This window comes from Pangasianodon hypophthalmus, chromosome 2 (assembly GCF_027358585.1).
Source record: "Pangasianodon hypophthalmus isolate fPanHyp1 chromosome 2, fPanHyp1.pri, whole genome shotgun sequence".
In the NCBI taxonomy this organism is placed as follows: Eukaryota; Metazoa; Chordata; class Actinopteri; order Siluriformes; family Pangasiidae; genus Pangasianodon; species Pangasianodon hypophthalmus.
This window is the reverse complement of record NC_069711.1, coordinates 31,226,427-31,251,931: the sequence shown is the minus strand read 5'-3', so window position 1 is coordinate 31,251,931 and position 25,505 is coordinate 31,226,427. Positions and strand designations below refer to the sequence as shown.

The window sequence follows — 25,505 nt, the reverse complement described above, 5'->3', positions numbered from 1 at the left end:
TACATCCTCAATCTTTTAAAACTTTAAAACAGTTTTCACGTGCGTGCAGAATTACCTTAGGATGACACACACAGTGCATTTACATGCACACTAACAATCCAGTTTTAAATGTTTAAACACCATCTCATTCAAAGTTTGAGAAAACAGCATATTATGATCTCAAATACCATTGAAGCTGTTGGCAAAATTTATAAAATCTGCTTACATTTTACCTCAATAATTAGGTCATTCAGGGCATGTATAGCATTAACCTGATCTCTGCCTATATGCAACACCCCAGCGAGCTGCGGGGTCCAAGCAGCTTTCCCAAACAGCTAGTTCATAGTTACATAAAATACTAAACAAACCATAAATCAAGTCAAGTTTTGTGACTGTTTAGGACTGGCTCAATCCTAACCCTGTGAAACACCTGGTGTAATCCAATTGGCTGATTTTTAGTAACTCAGTCCTCACTAGAAATCCAATAATATTAAGACAACACAGGAGACCAAATTTCAGCTCAATCAGACTTACAGTTCCTGAGAAACAGCTATTTGAAATCCACTAAACTAGACACGTGTTACAGCTGTTTGAATAAATTAAGCTCCAATCTGCAAGCAGTGGTATGTGGTGCCATACTGTTTAAAAAATCTCAACATTTATTGAGGCTCAGACACTACTCAGAGTACCAATTTTTATGAAGATATGCCAAAAATTCTATGTTTTGCATATTATATCAATAATTTTTCATACATTTGTCAATCATTGAGTAATGTGAATGTTTTTAGTAGTAGTTGTTACACCAAAATTCCTGACAGATTTACACACGTTCAGTAAAAGTGATTTACTTCATACTGATAAACGACAAATTTTATCAGTAAATTTAGCAAATTTATTAAATTTATCAGTTGATACAATCAGCCAACTTATCAGATGAACACAATCAGCCATAAATTACCAATCACTTTCATAGCACAGCTGATTTACATTTAGTGACACCTGCAAAATTTTATAAAAGGCAAAGCACAGAGAGCTGAAACCAACAAAATGACAACTAAACGGTGAAAGAGCGCATCCTAACTGTGGCATGTGCTAAATCTTCCACTAAGACAGCTGATTCACTGCGACACGTCGGCTACCACAGAAACTCACTAACTTTTACTCGGTTTATAGGGTGCCGTTACTTTTGTCCTAACTGAATGTCTTATTAGTCTTATTTTATGGAATTGTTTGGATCAATTCCCTACAAGTCATTAATATTCACAAAATGTTTGCTACATCTGTGTGCAGCTGATATTAAGTGATTCTGCAGTAACTCATCCCCAGTTATATGATTTGAAGCTGACCAAATAAGGTTTACGGTAGTGAGTCTCCTTATATGCAAATTTACACAAACTCAGGAGCTCTTTTTTTTTCAAACTGTATTTTCATGAATACCACGCTTATTGTGATATTTACATCTAAATGTGTTAAACAACTTAAAACATTACACCGTTTGTTTGAATCCACGCAATTTTTCAAGCGATCAAAAATACTGGAACATGTGACTGACTGGTGTTTCTTGTTACCCAGGTACGCCCTGTTAGATTGATTGTTGAAACAATTAATAGCTTTGAATGTCTACTCTTGGTTTGCATTTGTTGTTACAAAGGATAAACCAACATGAAGACCAGAGCGCTGTCTATGGGAGAAAAGCAAGCCATTTTGAAGCCAAGAAGAGGGGAAAAAAAAAAATCAATCAGAGGCATTGCACAAGCATTGCATAGAGCCAATACAACAATCTAGAATAAATACTCTTGTGAATGATTTACAACAAATTTGTTCCTATTCAGCTTGATAAATGAGACCCAATTTGTTTTCATAAGAATCTTTTATAATTTAGCATTTATCAATGCTATGCCACTACTCTGTTGAAATAATTTTAACTACTTGCAAGCTTGATTTAAAAAGCAGTGATGCTATCCATCACTTTGCTACTGGAAAATGAAATTAAAGTAATAGTTTTGCTACTCGCAGCGATACTACTAGGAAAAAAAAAAAGACTGACTGGATTCATGTCCACCTTGTGTTTTGTCATTATTAGTTTGCTCAAGTGCATGAAAAACACATTAATTTAATAATAAAGTAATAGTAAAAAAGGATTTCTGCCAGTCATCTAAACATTCTGTACATATAAATACCTTATAGATGAAAGTGCACATCACTGGGTTTAAAAAAGATCTGACTACAGCTTTCCCAACACAATACATTTTAAATTTCATGCCCTAGTAAATCCTAATTTCACAAGATCTTATTCATGACAAACTATTTTTGCTTAAAGCAATCTTTCATTAATAAACAGACAATAAATACTATTCCTAACCACAATGAAGTTCCACATGGACCAGCGATTTTCTACCAAGTGCTAGCACATAAAGACAGCAATTGGAAATATTGTCCACATGACTCAGCAATCTCCCATCCCCTTGATAACGCAGGACGCTGACTCAGCATTATGCCTGCCGTTTTAATAGGCTTTGACGTCTCCGAAAGCAGGATGCCCCAGAGAGAGAGAGACGCAGCTTTGTGTGATGAATCTCAGCAAATATCATTCCTCACCCTGACATTAGCCAAATGAAAGGCTCTAACGTACAAGTCTAAAATGAAAAATCTCATTAATTTTTGGTACTACGTATGACTGACTCGCGGTGCGTGGGCAGTGAATACGATCTGCTTGCACTCGACTGAGAATACACACACCAGCCTGTTTACTTTCGCACAATATGAAATGTCCACATATTGCACTGATGGACTGATTTCACTAAAAGCTTAACATACCTGATCACACTGATAAGAGGAAACTTGCATACATCCATAGTCTATACTCCACACACATTCACTGTTTGATAAATAGAACTGGTGGTGGAGGTGGGAAGCCTTGAGCTAGGCCTTGTGCTGCGTTCTTTAATATTTCTTTCAGCTTGTGCATGACTCAACAGTAACTCTGTGCTTAGCACCCAGCCACGTACACACACGGAGGGAGGGTATGCTGAGTGGCTGACAATCTCGTTTCCATCAAACCCGTCAGATTAAAAGCTGTGTGCGTATATGTAACAGTTAGCACCCTATCTAAAAGTAAATTTGGATTAAATTTGTACTGCTTGTGGCAGTATTTTTTTTATTTTATTTTTTTAAACATCTGTGCATTAAGTATAGATTAGAATAGGACAGGGTGATGTCGACCCAATACAAACCAGAGTTACTCTTACCACCTCAAAGCTGATTATTTCCTATAGCAGAATGTAATGAAGTGTGTTATTCTTATTATGCCTCAGCCTCAGCACACAAAGATATTTTACACAACTCTATGCTTGCAACTTTGTGGCAGCAGTTTGGGGAAGGCCCTTTCCTGTTCCAGCATGGCTGTGCCCCAGTGCACAAAGCGATTCCATAAAAACATGGTTTGATGAGTTTGGTGTGGAGGAACTCCAGTGGCCTGCACAGAGCCCTGACCTCATCCCCACTGTGAGATGAAACAGAACGTTGATTGTGAGCCAGGTCTTCTCGTGTGAAGGTCAGCTGTCCACATACTTTTAGCCATAGTGTGTATATATAGAGGAAATGTCACAGTTTCGTTCCACAAGTTAATGTTTCAGATTTGTGTTTATTCATTTACCCAGTGTTGATTTTTTAAAAATATATATATATATTTTTGTTTGTTTGTTTATCTAACTTTATTTACATTTCCTACCTGGGATCTCAGTAAAATCTACTATTCTGAAGTTAAGCTGAATCCCAAATTTACCTTGTATAAGGTATAACAATATTGCTGTGCTCCCTAGGTAGTGTCCTTATGCATAATGTAGAAGGCCATTTGAGATTTGCCCTGAGAGACTGCTTGACTCCTTGGATTTTTGTTGTAAAGTTTGCATTTCAACTCATCAGCATTTTCAATAAAGTATTGGCACCCTGGTGTGCTGGCAGCCACTACATGAAAGTTTGCTCCTCTATATTTTCAGTAAAGCCCCAAAAGCATTTTAACATCAAATGACACAATTAGCCACATTTTAAAATGCTTTGTTTGAATTTTGAGAACTATTTTATTAAGTGTGCCTCCTGATAGAAATGCTGTTAAGCCTGATGCCACACTGCAGTCACAGGATGTATACCTTGCTGGAATGTACCATTTGTGTGAGGGGATCTGATAAACTGGCAACTATGTGCATACTGCGACACTGTTCTGATGTGCTGTTGATAGCATACACACTCTGTATAGTAAGACTGTATTTTATTACAGCGCAGAACATCCCCACCATAAAGCGCTGCTCGGCAATACATTAGAATCCAGGACTATCCATTTCTTGGCCCAATGTGTGCGTAGGTTTACCTTCACATAATACTGCCTGTGAGTGGTTAAGGCTTTTATTGGAACGTTGTAGGTTCAAATCCCAACACTGCCACTGTTTGATCCTTGAGCTAAACCCTTAAATCTCAACTGCTCGGTTCTATTTCTGTTGTAAGTCACTTTGGGTAAAAATGTCAGCCAAATATAAACCTAAGTGAGTGCTTAAGCAAGCAATACAAATATATATATATATTTTTTGGATTTTCCCTCCATTTGCTCCTTAAAAGAGTCTTGGCTAATTCCCACCGACTAACCAGTTCTCCTCTATCCTATGATGGCTACCAACCAGGAAGGGTGAAGGCTAACATGTGCTTTCTTGTGACATACGAAGCCAGCCAACTGCATCTTTCCGAACTCATGCTGCATCACTGGACAGCATCAAACACTTGGAGGAAAGGGCTATCCGCCCTCTTCTGCATGCATGAGCTCACAGACACCCACCAATTGGCTAGTGTCACTGTGGCTGACAGGGGAGAGAGAGTATGCCATTCCCTTACACCCAGAGAATACAGCCAATGTTTGTTCTCCTGGCTGTGGCATTATCAGGAGTCATATCAGAGTGAGTCGCTTATCATAATCAGCTACAACAGCTGGAGACCATGATGGGCGTCAATACTGTCAGAGAAGAACAAGAAAGTGCACCACGAGTTGGGACATGAGTGTCAAAACTGGACTATTGTGGTTGACACAAGCAACAAACACACAGAGTCCGTGGAGCCACCAGCCAGTAGCAGCCAGAGGGGGCAGTGTGCTGGCTTCCTGGCACACACATGGACCCAGATATCACTTGAAAAACGGGTTAGCAACAGGGCATGTGTGATCGTTACTGCTGACTAAATTGCTACAGTTTCACAACTGCTACATATCCACACTAAGACTGACAGTTAAAGCAAGGCAATGCACCATCACAAGTCTTTTATCATTTTCAAATGAGCAACACAGTGAGTTTTCATTTCGTCAGTGTCCTGCACAGTCCCAGGGTCTCGACCCTATCAAGTATCTCTGGGATGAAATCGAAAGGGATGTTTGCAGGAAGACTCAGAATTTGCACGTCTGCACATTGCATCCAGCATCTTACTGCCCATTTCATGCTTTCTGAAGGCCAAAGGGGCCACTTAAGAAACAACTCACTTGGCAACTAAGTGTAGTGTATGTATGAAAGCAGCAGTAATATGTATTGTTTATCCTGCTAGCAGTGGAGTGCTAGAATGTAGTGTGTATGCAGCAGTCTACAGGGGCAGTAAGTTGTTGTGGCGTATACTGAGTGTATAAGAATGATAGCAGTCGGCCCACTGAGCTTGAGGGCTCGCCCAGTACGGACAGCACGTATGATCTACTGATGCTGCTGGTTGCCGGGTAGGTTGCCATGGGAACCGTGGCGGGATGATTGGTGGGGCTGTCCGCTGTTTGATTCAGACTGCAACCCCTCCCCTTTCTACTACTGCACACCACCACACACAACAGTATACACACACACACACACACACACACACACACACACACACACACACACACACACACACACACACACACACACGCACACACTGTAAGGAGGAGGACCATGATTTAATGGGGCTGGGGGGATTGTGCTGGGTGGGTGTGTGTGTGTGTGTGTGTTGAGTGAAACCACGCAGTGTGTCAAGAGTGTGTTTGCTTTCACATTGTTGAGAGACTGTGTGTGTGTTACTTATCCTTGCCAGAAAAGAGGCAGAAAAGTCAGAAAAGATTTATCATCATCCGAGCTGCTTTAAAACATTCACTCAGCCATTCCTTTGGAGTTACACCAGAAAAGCTGTTACACCCATTTAGGACAAAGCATCTCAATGTGCTATTTTCTTTTTTTTCCCAGTGCATTTTGTAACACAATGTGCTTTTATGTGTGACCTGATCCTACCTTAGGTCCCAGCACATATTAAGCCTTTGAAATCAATTCCAGATGAGCATGCCATTTCTTTTGCTTAAAAACTACATGACAGCATCTGTGTTAAAGTCAAATTTTTACCAGAGAATCGTGACCAATACAAGAATCTGCTTGAGGTAATGCCAAATGCACATTACATACTTTTAGCCCTGATTTCTCTGTTGTGGACTAATTCTGTGGACCTAGGACACCCCCTTCAGCACCCCCTTTTCCACATTTTTATGTTTCTGTACAAAATGGTGCATAAACTTCCACCATAACCAGTTGCCCCTGATAGTCACATAGCATACAGCTCTCACGTTTTTGATTGTGAGAAAGCAGGATTTTGGGATCTCTCCAGGTGAAAGAGTGGACTGTCTAGTCTATGTTAATCCAGAAAACACCAGATCACAAGTGATCACACTTTGTGTAGTGTCAGTCATTCTGAGACTTGTGAAATTCATGTCCAAAATAATCTTTAAATAAGTTTGCGTGGAATATGAGCACAAAGACGTTTAAATAATTATGAAATAATCATGAAACCAGTTACATAGCATATAATCGCATCATGACACGTGAGACCACTGTATCAACAGCCATATGAAGGCACATTTAACCACTGTCCAATTATCAGTGTGTATCTGTTTGTACTGCATTTGTAGATCATTTTTGATTTAACAATAGCAACAAAGTCAAGCTTTTAAGTTTTTAGCTAGTTGTGTTACGTAACTGATGGTGATTTAATTAGTATCAGAGAAAAATTAACCATATTCAGGGTGGACAAATGAATAAATTTAGTAGCTATCCCACCATGCAAGCCTATACCCAGCTCCATTTTTGATCTCCTGGTAATTTTTAATTAGCAAATTATGTTGGTGGCCATGACACCAAGTTGTTGGCGATCATTTAGCTATGATCTAAAAGTTCTCATTTATAGTGAAATGTACTTGGACCTGGTCCACTGACTGATGGCTATCAGCTGCAAATTGTAACCCACAGTAATACATTTCCATGTGTGTCTGGCCACCTCACTCCTCCTGCTCCGACTCGCCTGCTGTCCTTTTGTCAATGTCTCAAAGGTGCCACGTCACTTTCTGCTGTCATTTACCTTTACCTGTTTCTCTCCCTCACTGCTATCTCTTTCAGCTCTTCTCTTGGCCACTCTCTCTGTAGGGCATTAATCATTTTAGACAACTTTTAACAGACTGCTTAACAACCTGCTTGTGTCATTTAAACTGAAAAAGTGTCATGTTTTTTATAATACTAATACTAACTAGTTGTTATATGAGCCTATAGTAAATAGCAACTAGGTGCTGATGTTAGCCTAATTCCTTCGTAACTCCACACATACAAGATTTGTAAAAACAAATGGTAAAATTTCACTAATCATTAGCACAAGATGCACTGTGGCTCAGAGAAAATAGCATCACATAGCTAATACAGTGTGTTATTAATAGCACAAATGCACTGTTCTAGTGAAGCATGTCATTACTGTCCCATCTTTGTCCAATTTTATTATAGCATGTGTTAAAAAAAAATTGAAGCACAGATGATCTGGGGGAACCCATGTACGGTCTGGACAGTCAGCAAAATGCTAATAATCTTAAGGAGTGTATAGCCATTAGCTTTAAGTACCTTATCTCCAAACAGTCATTTTACATCAACAATAAATCCTCATCTATGTTTTCTCCACTATGGTTCAACTATGCTAGGCTCAGCTTTAATGCTTTCTTCACAGCAAACCCAAATGACTCATAAGTCCTTCATCTGATTGTTAGGAGGCTGATGGAGAAAAATCCAGATATGCAAGCACAGCATAAAATCAGAGTGAAAATAATTTCCAAATACATTCCATGGTGGTTCAGTGGCCAGAGAACTTCAGTATGACTCACAGTAGGCCTAGATTATAGAAGTAGTCCGACAGAACACATTCAGATTTTCATTTTTGCCATGAAGTTTGATCAACCAAGACAGACGATGATAGCTGGCTTCCTGTTGCCCCAATGCCATGCAGCAAAGGTTCTCCATAACAGTCTTACAGATATGATGTGCTGCACTTTTTTTTTGCCTAAAAAGAGTGCTGAACCACAAAACCATGCACTGCGTGGGTTTATAAACTACTGCCATAACGTAAAGTAGTTAAATCCAAAACTATTCCAAGAAGACTATCCCTAGAGTTACTAAATGTAAAATACATATGTACTATAATTACTCAGACTTCTGTATATAGCCAAATCAAGTTTATAGTGAATTAGTAATCACATTAAATACATCCCTCCCTCTCTTGGAACTTAATTATTTAACCTTTATAATATACCACAATCCTTCGCTGTTACGATCCCTCCATGTACTTCCTAAATCACAAAGTCTACAAAAACCTGAAAAAAAAAAACAAATCACACAGGCCCTGGACAAAGCAGCAAACTGATAGCAAAGGAAAAGTATATGCTCCTGTTCTTACCTGTGTCAGACAAGGCTTGGACACAACTAGCATCATTGCTATTGGGTACCATACAGGACATATTTGGTCGGATGTGTCCATGAGGAATGCCTTGCTGCTGTTGATGTACATGAGACAACTGCTGTGGGTGAGTGCTTGGGTGTCCCATTGAAGGATGTCCTAGGGGAATCTGTCCACTTTGGCCCAATGGTCCACAGTTCCCCATAGCCGTGGCTTGCATCTGGTTCATCATCCCAGGGAATGGAGTCTGAGGGCCTTGTGCACCAGGCTCCATGCTTGGACAGTGCAATGGGTCTGACTGACTGTGAAGCCGTTGTTGTAACTGTATGCTCTGTTGGGCCATGCCAGGGGGCATAGCGCCCTCTCCAAAGTGCATCTGACTAGGGCCAACTGCAGGTAATGGCCGACTACCCCTGGCCATGTGGGAGCTCTGGTTGCTCATCGACTGGAGTAGCTGGGCCATGGAGGTGTTAGGAGGTAGACCTCCAAGCCGGTGCACTTTCCTCATTTGCTCCGGAGGAGGGCAAGTTGGCCTGGGACCACTCATGTCCGGTTTCATCATGCTGAAGACCATGTTGTCATGGCTGCCAGCATTAGGAGGTTGCTTGCGCTTACGGAGAGGGTCACGCTGCTGGGCCATGAGCTTGTCCCGCAGAGCTGCACGTCCGCTCTGGCCCTCAGGCATGGGCATTAACATGGTCGAGCTGGGTGGTAACATGGTATTTAAAGTGTTGGGCCCTTCAATAGCCCTGCTACCACTACTTCCACTACCACTAAGAGGGCAAGGCATCCCACTGCCACCATTTCCGTTATTACCACCACTGGCAAGACTAGCGCTTCCACTCCCCATGCCACCAGCACCTGCACCCATCCCTGTGCCAACACCCATACCAGCACCACTGCTGCCTATCCCACCACTGCTACCACCAAGTTTGTTTTGATTTGCTAGCTGTGCTTTGGCTGCTGCTGAGAGTAGACTACTGGCAGGGAAAGAGGCAGAGTTGTGTTGGTTGAGGATCTGGTTGAGGGGCATGCCCAGTAGTCCAGGGTGGTTCTTCTGGGGGGCAGTACTGCCTGAGGCTGGGGGAAACATGGAGTTGTGCTGACTGCTGATTGCATTATTCATTCCCGACAGAACTTGGTTGGGGTCTTTGTACTGATGGAGTGTGTCAGGCTTGGAAGAGGGGCTGGAAGGCATAGTGGGTCTGGGCGAACCCATGGAGGATCTGGGTGAGCGTGGTGGAACCTTAATGCTGCCACATGGGGCCTGAGGCCCTGAGGGCATGGCAAAGCTCCCATGCTCTGATGAGGTGGAAGAGGAGCGGGAACGCTGTGGCGATGCTTCCATGCGGCCCATTGCAGGCCCAGACATGTGCACAGGGGACGTTACTGGTGAGGGGGAGATGGAGGTGGCTGCTCCATGCTGAGCCCTCTGCATGTGTCCACCATGGCCAACTGGCCCAGGCTTCACTGTTGGTAATGGAAGGTTGCTTGGCAACGGGACAATGGCAGGAGGGATGTTTACATTCATCATTGGTACCTGAGAGTGGGCATTGGGCTGGAAGTTGGATGGGCTTGGATTTGTCATGGGACTTTGAATGACAGGTTTGCTGGGAATGGGGTCCAGAATTCCCAGAGGATCCTTCTCAGAAGTCATCTGTTTTTTCTGGACCGCACATGTGGGGGGCATAACAGGGGGAGGAACAGGGTGAGGTGCAGACTGGGCCTTGTGGTGAAATACTGCTCTGGTCATGTCCATGTTAGGTGGGTAGCTGACATTACAGTGTGGCTTTTTCATGATAGGGCTTTTGTTGGGGACTTGGGGGGAGAGAGGCGTGTTAGTCCTTCCAGCCATGGCACAGGATAATTGGGTGGCAGGAGAACCATGGATCATGACACCAGGAGGGGACATGGGTGTCCTGCTGTTGCCATGAATTGGGCTGGGACTACCAGCCCCCTGAAAGCCACAGGGATTGCTTCGTGGAAATCCATCCGGACTACCCAAAGAGTCTGTTCTAGGGGACAGGGAGCCATCCCCATACGCCTGCAAACCTGATGAAGGGCTCAGCATTCCTCCAGGTCCACTGCGGTAGGGAGACTTAGGCCCTGGCTCATTACTGCCCAATCTTTGTCGAGGGTATCCAGAATAATGCTCTGGGTGCTGAGCACTGCTCATGTCTGCAGAGTAGTGTCGCTGACCTGCCGCCATCATCATCTTGAAAGGGTTCTTACAGTCAGGTAGTGTTGAATTCGGCAGCCCGTCGTGGGACTTATTCCTTATTGCTCGAGGGGTTGCAGACCGCTGGATGGTAGGGGCCATGGACGTTACAGCACCTTTAAAGGAAAACGGTTTTATTAAAAGGGGACACAATAACTGTTTAATGCATCAAACTAAAAAGAAAAAAAAATGATTTTAAGGAGCTGAGCTTTGTACCAATCTTTGTTTTGTCAGGTATTTAGTAAAAAAAATTATACAGCTCAAAAATACACCTTCTAAACATTTAGCAAACATTAGCACTTCAAGCACAATCTCAACCAAAACACAGTAAGATGAAAACATCATACTTGTGCCTCCACTGGGACCGGTCAGCGTTAGGGAGGGGTGCGGTAACTCCATACTTTTGTGCAGAGTGGCTACAGCTATGAGCTTTCTCTTGTGGATGCAAAGCTTTGTGACATCCTCATCAGCCTTCACGTCCTCTGCAGTCCTCTGTTTGACAGTGGCCCCAGGATCGAAATTAAACACCTGAGGAAGCAGTGGTTGTTAACATGGCCTGAGCTTGCCTGTGTTCATGCATTATTACCAAAATTTACTTTCACTCTGACCTTGCATATTAATTCACTGACCTACATATTTCCAGAGGTAATGTAAATTCATTAATGTTTTACAACTGAAATGGGTATGAGGGGAGTCTAAGATGAAGACTGACCTTGGGGAGGATGAGTGGACACTCCAGGCCACACTTACAGGTGCCATCCGTGAGTAGGTAGGACTTCACCTGTTCAAGGCTGGACAGCACTGATCCACTGGGACTATAAGACAATTCATTAGTGCTGCATTTGTGTCATACAAAAAATGTTGAGAAAAAGCTTGGTACAATTTGGATGAAGTATTCACTGATCCAGGACTAAGCACTGCGGCTCATATTTAAAAGTATTTACTAATATTAACACATCTACACATCCTTTACCTGATATAGATGACCCCAGTGGACTCCAACTTTCGCTGCCAGCCAATGGGCACCTGGGTAGGCGCAGGCTGCCCCTCCCCTTCCCCTCTCTCACTCTCCTTTCCTCCATTCATTTTTCTGGGTTAGCGCTTGACTCCGCTGGAGAGATCACACTTTCTTCACTGTCCCAACACTACTTGTCATTGTGTCTCTCGGAAACGGGAGGACAAAGCGCTACAACTTTCCTCTAAAGAAGCTGGCTGTGGCGAAATGTGTCCGGGGCTGGGTGCACGCGAGGCAGGCTCACAGCGGGACCACGCCTCTGACGAGCCTCATCGCGCTGCTACTAAATGCAGATGGGGATTCCCATGTTGGTCTCTGACCAATCAGAGCCATGAGAGTTGGGATGAAGTTCATGGGCTACATATGCAAAACAAAAAGCACCTTAGAGTAAAAAACGCATGATTACAGTGCAAGCGCACTGCAAGCCACCGTGCAGCACGCACATTCAGCACAGCAAGAGATGACTCTCCAGGTCACGAGACTGCTCCTTCCCGAAGTGGATGATTCTCATTTTCTTTCGGGCTGATCAGTTTAAACTGAAAAATCCCATCACACGCTTGGCCAACATGTCAGAGCCAGTATGATTTGCATGATTACTGTGAAAAAGAAAACAGAAAAAAGGTTAAGATGCTTAAACAGTTTTCAAAACTCCTTTGTAAAGGATAGAAAAAATGGAGTGGCCTGTTAAAATCATTAAGGGGTTTAGTAATTGAAACAGCATTTGTGGAAGAAAAAGAGAAAGCAATCTCTTATCACTCTGAATCCCTCAGTTCTGACAGAGCTTTGTTATGGAGAGAGGAATGCACCCTCCACACCGCATACATTTCAGCGCTGGGTGAATCATCCTCTCTCTGTATTTCCTGTTGTGCATGACTAATACAGTAGAGCGGGACCAAACAGGAGGGTATAAGAAGGTATGAATCTTTGTACTTGTCACATACCTCAGTGCAAAACTGAACAGGCCAGCTTTAAAATTAACAATAATTTGCCTTATTAATATAGATCCAAATCACAAAATTCTTTATTTAAGTGAATTTGAAATACCTACACAAAGTAAATGGCACCATATAAACAGAAATCAAAACTAAAATTTAGCCAGGTCTGCAGGAGAGTAGTGTCCCTTGGGAGGTTAATGGAGGTTGATTTAGCTTCTAACTAGCAGACCTAAGAAACCTACAGCTTTAACAGATGTTATAAAATAACAAAGAGACATGCAAAAGCTTCTCAATACAATCAATGGTGTGTTTCTGTTTAAATTTGAATTGCTTATAGCAGCTTTGGTCTGGCAGCAGTCTGCAATATAAACTGGCTTCGCTTCTTGGGCTACCTTCAACACCACATGCCTGTATACAGTGTAAACATAGCCACGCCCCCAGATCCCAAAACACAGGAGCCACTCTTTGGACCACCCACACCCAATAAAATAGAGCTACACTAGGCAAGTTTTTACTGTCTAAGCGTGAAGTTCCCTTGAAAAACATACACAAAAACACCCAGCAGTTATAGTCCAATACTGTATGAAGGCAAACTGCACCATTATAAAGCTAAAAATAGTGTCCCTCAAGTGGCGCTTGTGCCACGTGCAGTGTGCATGCGTTGTTAAACAGAATCAATTCCTAAGGTAACAAGTCTTGGTTGTTTAACATCTATCTCCATTTTTAATATCAATACTTTATCACACGTGTTCAAATTTAGGCTACGTAAAAATTTGAAGCTTCATTTGTGTTGGCTAGATTTCTCACCAAGTTGCTTGTGTCGGCTGTTTTGACATATAGGGATTTACAGTAGAACAGCCATTTGTCTTCATCAACAAAATATGTCCAAACTCCTCTCTTTTAAACAGTCTTTTTTCCTACAAGTTGAGGTCTTGAAACTTGTTTTCTTTACCCATGCACTTGCCTCTGGAGTCACTGAGCACTTTCTGCACCATACGAGCCAAATTAGCTATACGTATAAGTAAGTATATAGGTATATGGGCTATAGTTAAAAATATATCAGATTGGTGCTGGCCAATTTGAAGCATTGAAAGTATCAAATATTAGAGAATTGAATTGTTTATCATGTTGGAGTATTGACAAATTATCAAACTTTCATTATCTTGTGCAACTCTAAGATCAAGTTGATAAAAGTGCCATTTCTGTCGTCACCGTAAGGTTACGAGAGCTACATTAGTTGATACAAAGCCGTTGCAGGTGGTTTTTTCTTAAAACTTGAAGTCACAACAACCTTGTTTGCTAATTAGGAAAACAGCGGTACAAATTCTTCTTTTATTTCATCTGCGTTTTCAGCCACCTTTAAGTATAAAGTGTGACTTAAGCCCATCGCTGGTGTACATCACTACCATCTCTTGGTAATTATTTAATCTTCACATCCTTGTTATCTGATAAACAGATTAATCTTAAACTTTCCTCCTGTATTGAATAGACATAACCTACTTTTTTGAGTGGTTTTAAGCCGGAATGCACGACTCACTTCGATCAGTGACAAAATAAATATTCCAAGTTGTCTGAAGCTCTAAAACGTGGAATATTAATAATATGCATCAACAGTGATCCAAAATGGCGTTGTGCCGACATTGGCTGGATGTGTGTGTGCTATGTGGGAGCATGATTTTTTTTTTTAAAGCTAGACCACAACGCAGTTCTTTTTGCTATAAAATATATTCTACGGTGATTGTACGCCTTGTCCTTCCTGACAGAATAGAAGCAAAGCTTGATGTAGCTCTACATGATCATTTGTTGGAGAATGCCTAATATTAGACACATAACAAAATAAACACAGCATTAATACACTGACTAACTGAGCCTTCTCTGATGCGTAGCTGCCATTGTTCTCAGCTGCTGGTTAATGTGTGTACTTGCGGAACCGGCCTGATCCTTCATGTCTCGATGACAAAGCAGACTGAGGAGTACAAAAAAAAAAAAAAAAAAATTCAAAAGCATTAGTCTAAACACAGCTGTTGAGAGGAAATGGATGCAAAAATGGACTCTAAAAACAACACATATTCCATTTCTCTTCTGAACACTACTGATTGTGGCTTGATTAAGAATGAACACAGAAAGCCTGTTTTCTGTTAATACTAGCCAATGACTTAAGGGCATTTTTTCTCTGCTTCACCCAAAAATCGTATTAAAATCGCAACCTTGATTCATTTCTGAATGTAATTTGATTCAAGAACAGTACTGAATATGAAGCATTTGTACTAGTGTGTGTCAATATTCATTCTTATTCACTGTAACCAATGAGCATGGACGTTGTACCACATGATTTCATAAATTTACTTGAAACTCAGCAAGTCTACAGAAGGAAAAAGGGAGAAACAACGTTGGAAAGCTGTGAGTAAACTTTAAAATGACCCAAATGCCCACATGTACTGAGCAGGAACAAATTTGTCCTAAACAAATGTTTAAATGTTATATACTGACTATTTAATTCCTCATTACTAAATAAATGACAACTAATTGCATGAGTTTATCAAGAAGGATTTTCTTCCAGAAGTGGCAGACTCACTTAAGAAAAACAGAAACATTAGGCACAACTAACTCTTTAAAAAGCTGTTACTATTGCCGGTCTCCTTTAAACCGCGGGAAGGACACACTGTGATCTTAGCTTGATTAAAAATTAAAGTTTTACACCTGACCATCACACCCATATGTGCTTTTTGAATGACCCATTCCAGATTTATTCCCCTTTGCTGTTATAATAAGCTCCACTCTTCTGGGAAGGCTTTCCACTAGATTTTGGAGCATTGCTGTGGGGATTTGTGTTCATTCAGCTACAAGAGCATTAGTGAGATCAGGCGCTGATGTTGGTGAGGAGGCCTGGGGTTCAGTCGGTGTTCCAGTTCATCCCAAAGGTGTTCAGTGGGGTTGAGGTCAGGGCTCTGTGCAGGACACTCGAGTTCTTCCACTCCAACCTTCACACACCATGTCTTCATGGAGCTCACTTTGTGCACAGGGGCATTGTCATGCTGGAACAGGTTCGGGCCTCTTAGTTCCAGTGAAGGGAAATCTTGGTGCTACATAACACAAAGACATTCTATACAATTGTGTGCTTCCAAATTTTTGGGAACAGTTTGGGAAGAACAACATGGGTGTGATAGTCAGGTGTCCATATATTTTACAAACTTGCTCAGGATTGCAGAGTTTACAGGACAAATGTGCAGTAAACCAGTAATTCAAAATGCAGACTAGCCATCATTCACAAACATCCGCTAGGAGAATGGAGCCAAAACACTCGGCTCCAGTCATGCAAGAATTTAATAAATATACATAGTTTCTTAGAAAAATGTAAAAATTGTGAGTGAGAACTGTGATCTCATTTCTAATCCTGTTGGATAATAAGCAGGCTGCTACAAAGAAATTATATTGCCATCAGTTAATTTTATAGAAACAATCCAAAAGATTTGTAAAAATCTTATTTCTTTCCATGAAATGTATGCAGATGACTACAGAAAAGTATATATATATATATATATATATATATATATATATATATATATATATATATATATATAACCAATCAGAGCTTAGAATTTAACCTGCGTTTGGTTACTTTCAGATCATCTGAACTGACACATGGCTTCTTATGTCATTTTTTTGCTAGAGAAAAATGTTTCGTCAATGCTTCTTAATACATGCCATGAAAACATTCTTAAAACCTTGTGATTTATTATTATCTTTAGGATTGTTCCAATGAGGAAAACAACAGTCAAATTTTTCTTATAAACTAAAACGTTTACATAAAATTCCTTGATAACGACCATCCAGATAAGCAACTCACATGACTGAATGATGACAGAGGCTAGTTCTGAATGTAAAAAGTCATTTAATTCATGGATATAAATAAAATGATTCGAAGTGGTTGTGTTTTGTTTACCACTCTGGACTAACACCACGTACTCTGAACAGACAGCCCTTTTGTACGACGCATACTTTTCTGTCGAATCATTCTGTTTTCGTCACTGACTTTTTTTTTTTTTAACCAAGCCATGTCATCAGTTTCCTTATCAGAGCAGAGAGAGTAAATAAAATGAAAAATCTATACAAGTCTGTGAAAACTCTCCCCTTTCAGAACTAATGTCTCTAGCCCTGTAGCTAGTCTCTGGTCTCATGAGCTGCTTTCTGCTTAATAACTTAGAGAAATGCTTCTGCAACACAGGACCTGTTACGGAAGCCATGATGGTTCAGGTTTAGAAAACTAGTACCGCTGATGCACAGCACTGCTGTGGTATTTTTTGCAAATATTCAGCCTGCTTAAATGCTGGGTCCACACCTGGCCCGTGGCACGTCAGTTGTCAACCCCTGCTTTATAGCAACCAGCGTATTATCTAACAAGTTATCAGGCTGCCTCGGCTGTACTGCTCTTCTTAGAAACTAGCAAATTCCTTCCGTCTCGTTTACCTGCTGTTCTCCCCTGCCAGCTGTTGCCTCTTCTTTCTTACTAACTCTGTAGTCCTCATGTCTGCGCCATCAGCTTTCCATGACCGACTGGTCAAGCAAATCCTATCCTGCTAAGGTAAAACTGCAGTCATTGATCTTTTGCAATAAGTGTAATAATCATTCTCATGAAGCAGGCATGCTAGCACCATTACAATTATCAAAACTATAGTAGACCCTACTCTATCCAACATGCAGGAGGCTGCACAGCAGTCATTAGCATCCAGAATCACCAGTTCTATTCAAACAGAACTGCTGTTATAAGAAAAAAAATCAACAATGTGGTGGTGTGATGCGGCCTTACTAATTAGAATTACTAATACCACCCTGACATCGGGTATTTTCCTACAACAGCATGTCTCGAAGTGTTTAATTCCTCTAATATCACAGCAACTTGCCAATGATTACAATTTTTAATCCACTGATTAAGACTAGATAGATCATACCTTTTTTACAGTTACATTTTGTAGAACACCTGCAATACAAGTTATTTCCTGTTATCATTTACATTATAGCAGCTACAATTACTCCTTCAATCACCAACATCTCTTTTTACTCTCTTGAAGTTGCTAGGGCAAAAAAAAAAACAAACAAACAAAAAAAACAAAACAAAAAAATGCAGCTTGTCAAGTTCGTTAGAAACCGAAAAGTGCAATGTGGCAGAAAACAAAGTTACAGCTTTATCTCTGACTGTTGTAAAGTGCTGACACTGGAGACTCCTTCCCGAGAAGTCAAATAAACATCTCCTTACGGAAAACTATTTCAACAATTAAACCCTTTTTAAAAATCCATATGTAGAGCACGTTCCATACAAGTCCCTGTGCACGCTGCTATAGAAACAATAACGTATTCCAATTTGTACATTAATATTAAACCTGTGAATTGTCTTGCAGAGTCAAGAATACAACAGCGATAAATTTCAGCAGGGATAAATTCATACATTTGAAATTTATATATTTCTATAAAGCTGCTTCGTGACAATGTCCATTGTTAAAAGCGCTGTACAAATAAAATTAAATGGAATAGCGCTGTGGTATAAGAAGACGTAATACTGATATGGCGATGTACAATGTCACAATCTAATTTTCTAAGATAGCGCAGGTAGTGCGAGAACAGTTTGAAAAATACTTTTCCTTTTTAGTATTATATATTTTCAGTATTTTTTTTGTAAATTTGTAAACATTAAATACAACTATAGCCTAAGTGAAATGCAACACTACTTCTTTCTGGCACCTATATGTCATATCATGATACATTTTAGCACATCATAAAGGTCTTCTAATATTGTGATATGCTATTTTTGGCCTATTTTGGATGAAAGTAAGGAAGCTGAGTGGGGACTCTGGCTGATCATTCCATGTATAAGCTTGAACATTTGTTAACAACAATATGAGAATGTGTTGCGTTAGGATGTATAATGTGTATAACGGGAATGTTAGTTCATGCCAAGTGAATTCACTCCCTGACAATGCTTGGCCCATTAGTAGTCCACAAAGGTAGACATGGTCAGAGTCCCACAGAAGTTTCACTCAGTAGAAGGATGACCAGTGAAGATGCCTCGTGTGTGCTGAAGAGCTTTATAACCTACTTTACTAGGTCAAAAGTGGGGCTCGATCTGTTTCTGAAGCTCTAGTATTACTTAACCAGTCTATCGTTAAAAGTGTGTGTATGCTTGTTATGTGTGGATACATGGATCTGAAAAGAAGGTTAATATTTTGTCAAGAAAGGCTGTAAATTGTAATTTCTCAAAAATAAATAAATAAATAAAAACACAGAAAATGCCTCCCTCAACTCAGAACAGTTTCCTTAACTCCCGAGTTCAGCAAGTGACGTCAGATCAACACAGCTGCTCACAGCATCAACAGTAAACAAAGCATCACGTCTTACCTTTAAATGATATACTTCATATACAAGTTTTTCCTATAGATCAGTCAACATGCAGACACATTCGCTGTTTTAAAGAGGTAAACATACATCACTCATCACAGTTAGCTGGCTAGCTTGTTGGTGACAAAAGACAAACATGGAGGCGTCCATTTTTCCACCCATTTTGTAGCTCAAACTCAATGAGGTGGAAAATGTAAAAGCCGACTTCTCTGCTGCGGTATACCAGAGAGCTGTCGGATTTTTGGATCTGATTGGTCAAAATGTGTTGACTGATTTTCTAGAAAAGCAGCTCTGACAGTAGTTTTACAATTTATATTTATATTACAGTTTATATTAATGCGCTCATTCTGATACATTATCATTTCTATAGTAACAACTTTAGTAGCATTTACAGAGACTTGTATGGTGGAACAATCTTTAAATAACTTTCATTAAAAAAAAAAATGGATAAAAATGTGCTGTGAATTAACAAATAAAAACGTCTAATCATTGATATAGTGAAGGTTTCTGTAAAGTGATGTTTGTTTAACATTTTTGGAAGGAGTCTCCAGTTTCAGCACTTTGTAACAGTCAGTAAGTTTCTGGTTTCTCTATAACATGACAAGCTGCATTAAAAAAAAAAAAAAAAAATCTTATTAACTTGAAGAGAACGAAAAGAGAGAGGCTGGTAAGGGAATGACTGGTTATAGCTGCTGTAACATATGAGTACAACTATAAACAAGTAAAAAACGGGACATGTCGTTCATTAGTAAATTAAAAAAAGGAATTGTTGGTAAATTGCTGTGGTATGATAAGAGGAATAAAACAGTGTATGCTGTTACAGGAAAATAATCCACAGTAACTATTCCTTACTAATATAAATTTAATAACATTTTTAATATACAGAATACTTAGTCTAGATCATTACAAACAAAACAAACAAACAAACAAAAAAAAAACACCAAGACGTTTGATAAATATAAGCCCAAGGCTAATTCTGTGTGTGTGTGTGTGTGTGTGTGTGTGTGTGTGTGTTAGCCTTGAGTATGAGGGCCACCATGTGTCACCGGTTAATCCAGGTCTCTGCTGCTGACTCACAAGTGGCCTGTGAGGAACAGAGGCAGGGCCAAGGACACGTTTATCACTTCACTGTCTTCTACTAACCGCCTAATACACAAGCTTAATGCAAACACAGGATTCAGAGTCCCACGTTTCGACACATCTTTATATCGGTCCCTTTATTCAGCGTAAAACAGTTAAAAAAAAAAAAAAAAGATGGACAAACGCTGTCCGTCTTCAGCCAGATGGCGTCAGATCCATATGGCTAGATCGAAAAATAAAAAGTTTACAGTGTGCCTGTACATACATTATATACATATATATACACACACACACACACACGTATATGAGTGCACATGTGTACGTGTACATATATATGGGTGTGTACATTATATATATATATATATATATATATATATATATATATATATATATATATATATATATATATATATATATATCGATAACTCGATTCTGATTGGTCAGGTGTTGATTAATTTTCTACAACAGCAGCTCTGACAGTAATGCTACTGCAAAACAAATCACAGGTTTATATTAATGCTTTTCTTCTAATGCGTTATGGTTTCTATAGCAACAGCTAATTTACAGGGACTTCGTATGGCTGACGCTCGACATAAACAGATTAAAAATAAAGTAAGTGTGCCATCTTTGATACGATCAGGTTTTCTGTAAGGGGATTTAGGGAAGGAGTCTCCAGTGTCAGCGCTTTCTTACAGTCAGTAAAACTGTGACAAAGTTTCCCGACATGAGGAAAGTCTTCAGGGTGGAGGACTTTACGCTTTCTTGAGATCTGCGTTTTTGTCTTATAATTCTTATTGAGAGAGAAGAAAGACAGGCTCGTGGTTTTATAAAGCATGTGATAACAGGAACTAGCACGTGTCATGGACAGTCCACATCATCACAACATTAATCATAACCGTAAATGGATTTAATAAGAACATGTCGGTATTTAATTGAAAACTTGGTATGGTTTAAGAAGAATAAAACGCTTCAGGACGTGCTGATATTGGAAAATAATCAACTTCGGGGTGGAACCTGTAACTGCATTTAGTGCACTATAGTTACAATGGCAGCTGAAGGCATTTAGCAGCTTTTGCATACAGAGCATCGTTCTCTACATGTTTACTACTAACTTGAAACAGTGATGTAACCTCAAATTATGAAAACCACCAACTGCAATGATTCTACAATATATTCTTTCATGCCTGCTGATTACTTCAGAGCCATAATAGCATAGATTACGCCTAATCATCGACCAATTAACAATTCCAAGAGTTATTCTCAGTGGGAAAGCCTACAGCTGTGCTTAATCTATGCTTGAGAGAATAACAGTAGGGGTTGCACACCTAACTGTACTTCATGAAATTATTTTACAAAGCATGACATCACGAGCACAGAAATATGTGGTTATGGAGACACATTTATAGCCCTTATCTGTAGTTTTCATATGTAGGACCAAAACGTTTTAGCTTGATCCATTTCTTAAATGGAATTGCAAAAGTAATGGATTCAATGAAGGCCAACTGTAATACAAAGCGATGGATCTAAAGACATCAACTTTTTTTTTTTTAAATAACTGGACTTTCCGAAGGTAACAAACTACTTGTCCTTGTCACTGGGGTTTGTACCTCTAGTACATTTTTTTTTTTATTCGGGAAGCTGAACCATAAATGATTTTTTGAAGGTAGACTATATGCACTTTTTCAGATGAAAGTTACCAAGCAGACTAGAGCCATATTCAGACTGGATTAGTTTTCCACATGGAGGTGAGGTGATGGAATTGTTACCGTCGTATCTCTGAGACTTTAGGCTCATCCAAGTCAGTCACGTCAGTAACTTTTACAGAGATGTGTCTGTAAAGATTACGCCGTATTTTTATATAAATATATTGCGTTATATCCTGTGGGAAAGGAGGATTTTTTTTCCCCCCTTCGGTATAAGACACTCCGAGAGGTGCTCTTTCCTATCATCTCACACTGAAACAGAGTAGTGTGCGAGTTTAAAATGCAGAACAATAAAACACAGACAGCGTTTAAAAAGATATCAGAGAAGCGATACTTTCAGGGGTTTTAGGAAGTTACGGAGTTCCTAGCACAGTAAAGTCTACATACATTACAGTCATGTGACCTACTAATGATCAAGCACAACTGGGGAAGCCACAAGCCCTACAACAAGCACTGATAATAAAGGACAAAACAATCAGTTTGTGTTCAAACGGTGTGTACATAGTAAAAATTACACAGTAATTTTACAGCCTTAAAAATGACATAGTAATTTTTACTGTGATGACCATGCGTACATTGTGAAGGCACTTTCAGTTGTGTGACCGTGAATCGATCATAATTATTACCAACGTCTTCCGGCATCATTACTTAAAGATATATGTCTGGAAACCTAATGCCGTCTGAACAGTACTTAAGGGTATTAGTGTTTTTTTTTTTTTTTAACTCGGTAGTTATTGTATATAACGTTGATCTGGCGTTTGAACTAGAAACAAGATCCTCAAGTCGTTGAGATCAATAACCACAACGTGGCACATAACCACGAGGCTCTCAGAGATAAAGGTACTAAACTGCACTTTTCCGTGTCGCTAGTGTGGTGCCATATAGGATAAACCTTTCACACCTTTTATTAAAGGTGCACCTTTAATTTTCTGTAAAAGGTGCGTCAGTGCTGAGCGAGGTCCGAATATGTACCACGGGGTACACGCTATTCACTTTTGGGCAGCAGGATGGGTAGCGTCGCCACTTCACAGCTCAAAGATCCGCGCTTCCATCCTGAGCTCGGGTGAGTCTGTGTGTGGCGTTTCAGAGGACACGTGGGTTCCCTCTGGGTTCTCCCGAAAACGTAGAGAAGGTGAATTGTCTAGTCTTGAAGTGTCAACGTGTGTGTGTGTGTGTGTGCGATGGACTGGCATCTTATGTAGGGTGTATTCCTGTCTAGCGCACAGCGTTCCTGGAATAGACTCCAGATCCATCTGATAAAGCGCTTACTGAAGATGAACGAATATATACGTATATAAAATATATGCTTTTCCTGGTCAAGGATACACAATCAAGGCATGAAAGACGAGCCCTTCTTTGACGGTACCATGTCAGCGAGAAGGAAGTCAACAGTTGTAAAGAAGACGGTCATGACTGTAACAGATCTGTAATCCGTGTCTCAGTGTATAAAGTGTATTTGGATCCATGCATCCCTGCAGTCTCAGGAATAAAAGTACTTTTCCTGGTCATTGGTGTGTTACTGTGCTCAAAGGTGTGCTGTTCTACCTGGAAAGGCGCACGTGATGTTTCGCGTAAAGCCTCACACCCGTGTTCCTCCCCAGTGACGTACCTCACATTATTTTCAGGGTTCACTACATGAAGGCACAAAAGATGTCTCCTTGGTGGTACCATGCCAGCGCCAATATTTCTCAAGAGTGTACAAGAGGATGCTCATGACTGCCGGAGCTCTGAAGTCCTTGTCTCATGTCAGTCAGTGTATAAAGTGTATTTTTAAAAAGTGCTCAGTGTGTAGGCTGTGTGATTTGACACAGACCCCAGCTGGCTGCCTTGCTGCTGATTGATTTCTCTCTGAAACACTAGTAGTGATAAGTGCAGCACCGTTATTAGCTTTTTTTTTTTTTTTTTTTGTACACTACACGTATATAACGTTGAGCTGGAGTGTGGACTTGAAAAAAAAAAAAAAGCCCAGATCCAAGATTCAGAATAAATATAAAACCCAAGTCGTTGACATTACTAAGCAAAATGTCTTTCACATAAAACATAATCAGGATTTTGAGTGAGATGGATATGTAGAGCTCCTGTACGAGAAGCTAAACCTTTCCTTTAAGCTAGCTCAGTTATTCCAACCCAACCTCTGCTAACATTATATTCATAATAATAATGATAATAATAATAACAACACTAAATAAACTGGCTTTAAAGAAGTGTATGAGCTCTGAGGAAAGACGGGAGGGTTACGTTGAGATTTATTTAACACCAAAACAGGATGAAATCTTGTTTCTGGAAGGAATTGACACAGAGATGAATAAAAAAAAACACAAGACGCTTTGAGATGGCTAGGAAATGAAGTCGAGACCGACAGGAACTAGAACAAATAAACACAAATAAGTAAAATAAACAAACAAACAAAAAAACTGCTGCTTAGCCTCGCTGGCTAACAGTCATTATGCTAACTGTTAGCTAGCTAGTTAGTTAGCTAGCTTGGGTGGCCTGACCCGTGAGAAGAGAGAGAGAGAGAGAGAGAGAGAGGGAGAGAGAGAGAGGAAAAAAAAACCCACGAATATTCAACACAACAAAAACAACTTAGCTTCCAGTATATACATACCGTATTATTATCCCGTCGCTGAGAGACATGGAGGCCTGCATAACATTCCCCAACACAAGCCGCCGGGTTTTCAGTCGAGGCTGGCTGATTTACAAAACTAGGAACCAGAGAAATGTCTCAAACCTGGGCCAAAATGAAGAGGGGGCGCTAATGCTAATGCTAATGCGCTAATGCTAATGCTAACGCTAACGCTAGTGCAGCTGAGAGGAGAAGAGAATTGACGAGAGGCTGCTGCTGCTGCTGCTGGTTTTTTTTTTTTTTTTATTCCTCCCTGAATAATTCTGTTTTTATCTCCCAAACTGCACTCCGACACATCCTCCCGGTTCCGTCTGAACTTCCGACTGGTACAGGATGAAGCCAAAAATCCGTTTGGGGCTCGCTGCAATTCGGCTCTGTCCCTTTAAAAATAAAAATAAAAAGCTTCCCCCATCAACTGCCTTTTGCTATGTGTGTGTGTGTGTGTGTGTGTATGTGTGTGCGCTTCACTCTGGGCTTTGGGATGGAAAGATGGAGCTTTCACCCCGCGCGCGCGCGCCCCCGCCAGGAGCCCAGAAGAGCTGTAGATGGACCACAATGCACCGGGGCGTGACAGGACACAGGCCCCATCCTGCCGGTCCATTAGGACCTCTTCCAGTACCGTGGTTCTGAAATGTGGTACAGCAGCAGAATCGACACCGAGACATGACCGACCTGATTATTCTCTTTATTCGCTTGCAGTTTCCTGGTCAGGGTCACGGTGGAATCCCGGGAACGCTGAGCATCCCAGATCCAGCGCAAGACACCGTGCACTCATTCATTCACACCTAGAGGGGATGGAATGTACCTGGTCTGCACA

At 40.6% G+C, this 25,505-nt stretch overlaps 1 protein-coding gene across 1 annotated transcript in view; it reads right to left on the bottom strand.

The window, feature by feature from the left end:
* LOC113538281 (methyl-CpG-binding domain protein 5) overlaps positions 1–25,171 on the bottom strand; it is a 35,296-nt gene extending 10,125 nt beyond the window's left edge. The window contains exons 1-5 of the mRNA XM_026933219.3: positions 24,671–25,171; positions 11,916–12,553; positions 11,655–11,757; positions 11,290–11,470; positions 8,725–11,058 (exon numbers count right to left, since the gene is read on the bottom strand). Of these exons, the coding sequence (XP_026789020.2) occupies positions 8,725–11,058; positions 11,290–11,470; positions 11,655–11,757; positions 11,916–12,028 (2,731 nt within the window). The 5' untranslated portion in view covers positions 12,029–12,553; positions 24,671–25,171. The remainder of the gene's footprint in view (positions 1–8,724; positions 11,059–11,289; positions 11,471–11,654; positions 11,758–11,915; positions 12,554–24,670) is intronic.
* Positions 25,172–25,505: the final 334 nt, after the last annotated feature.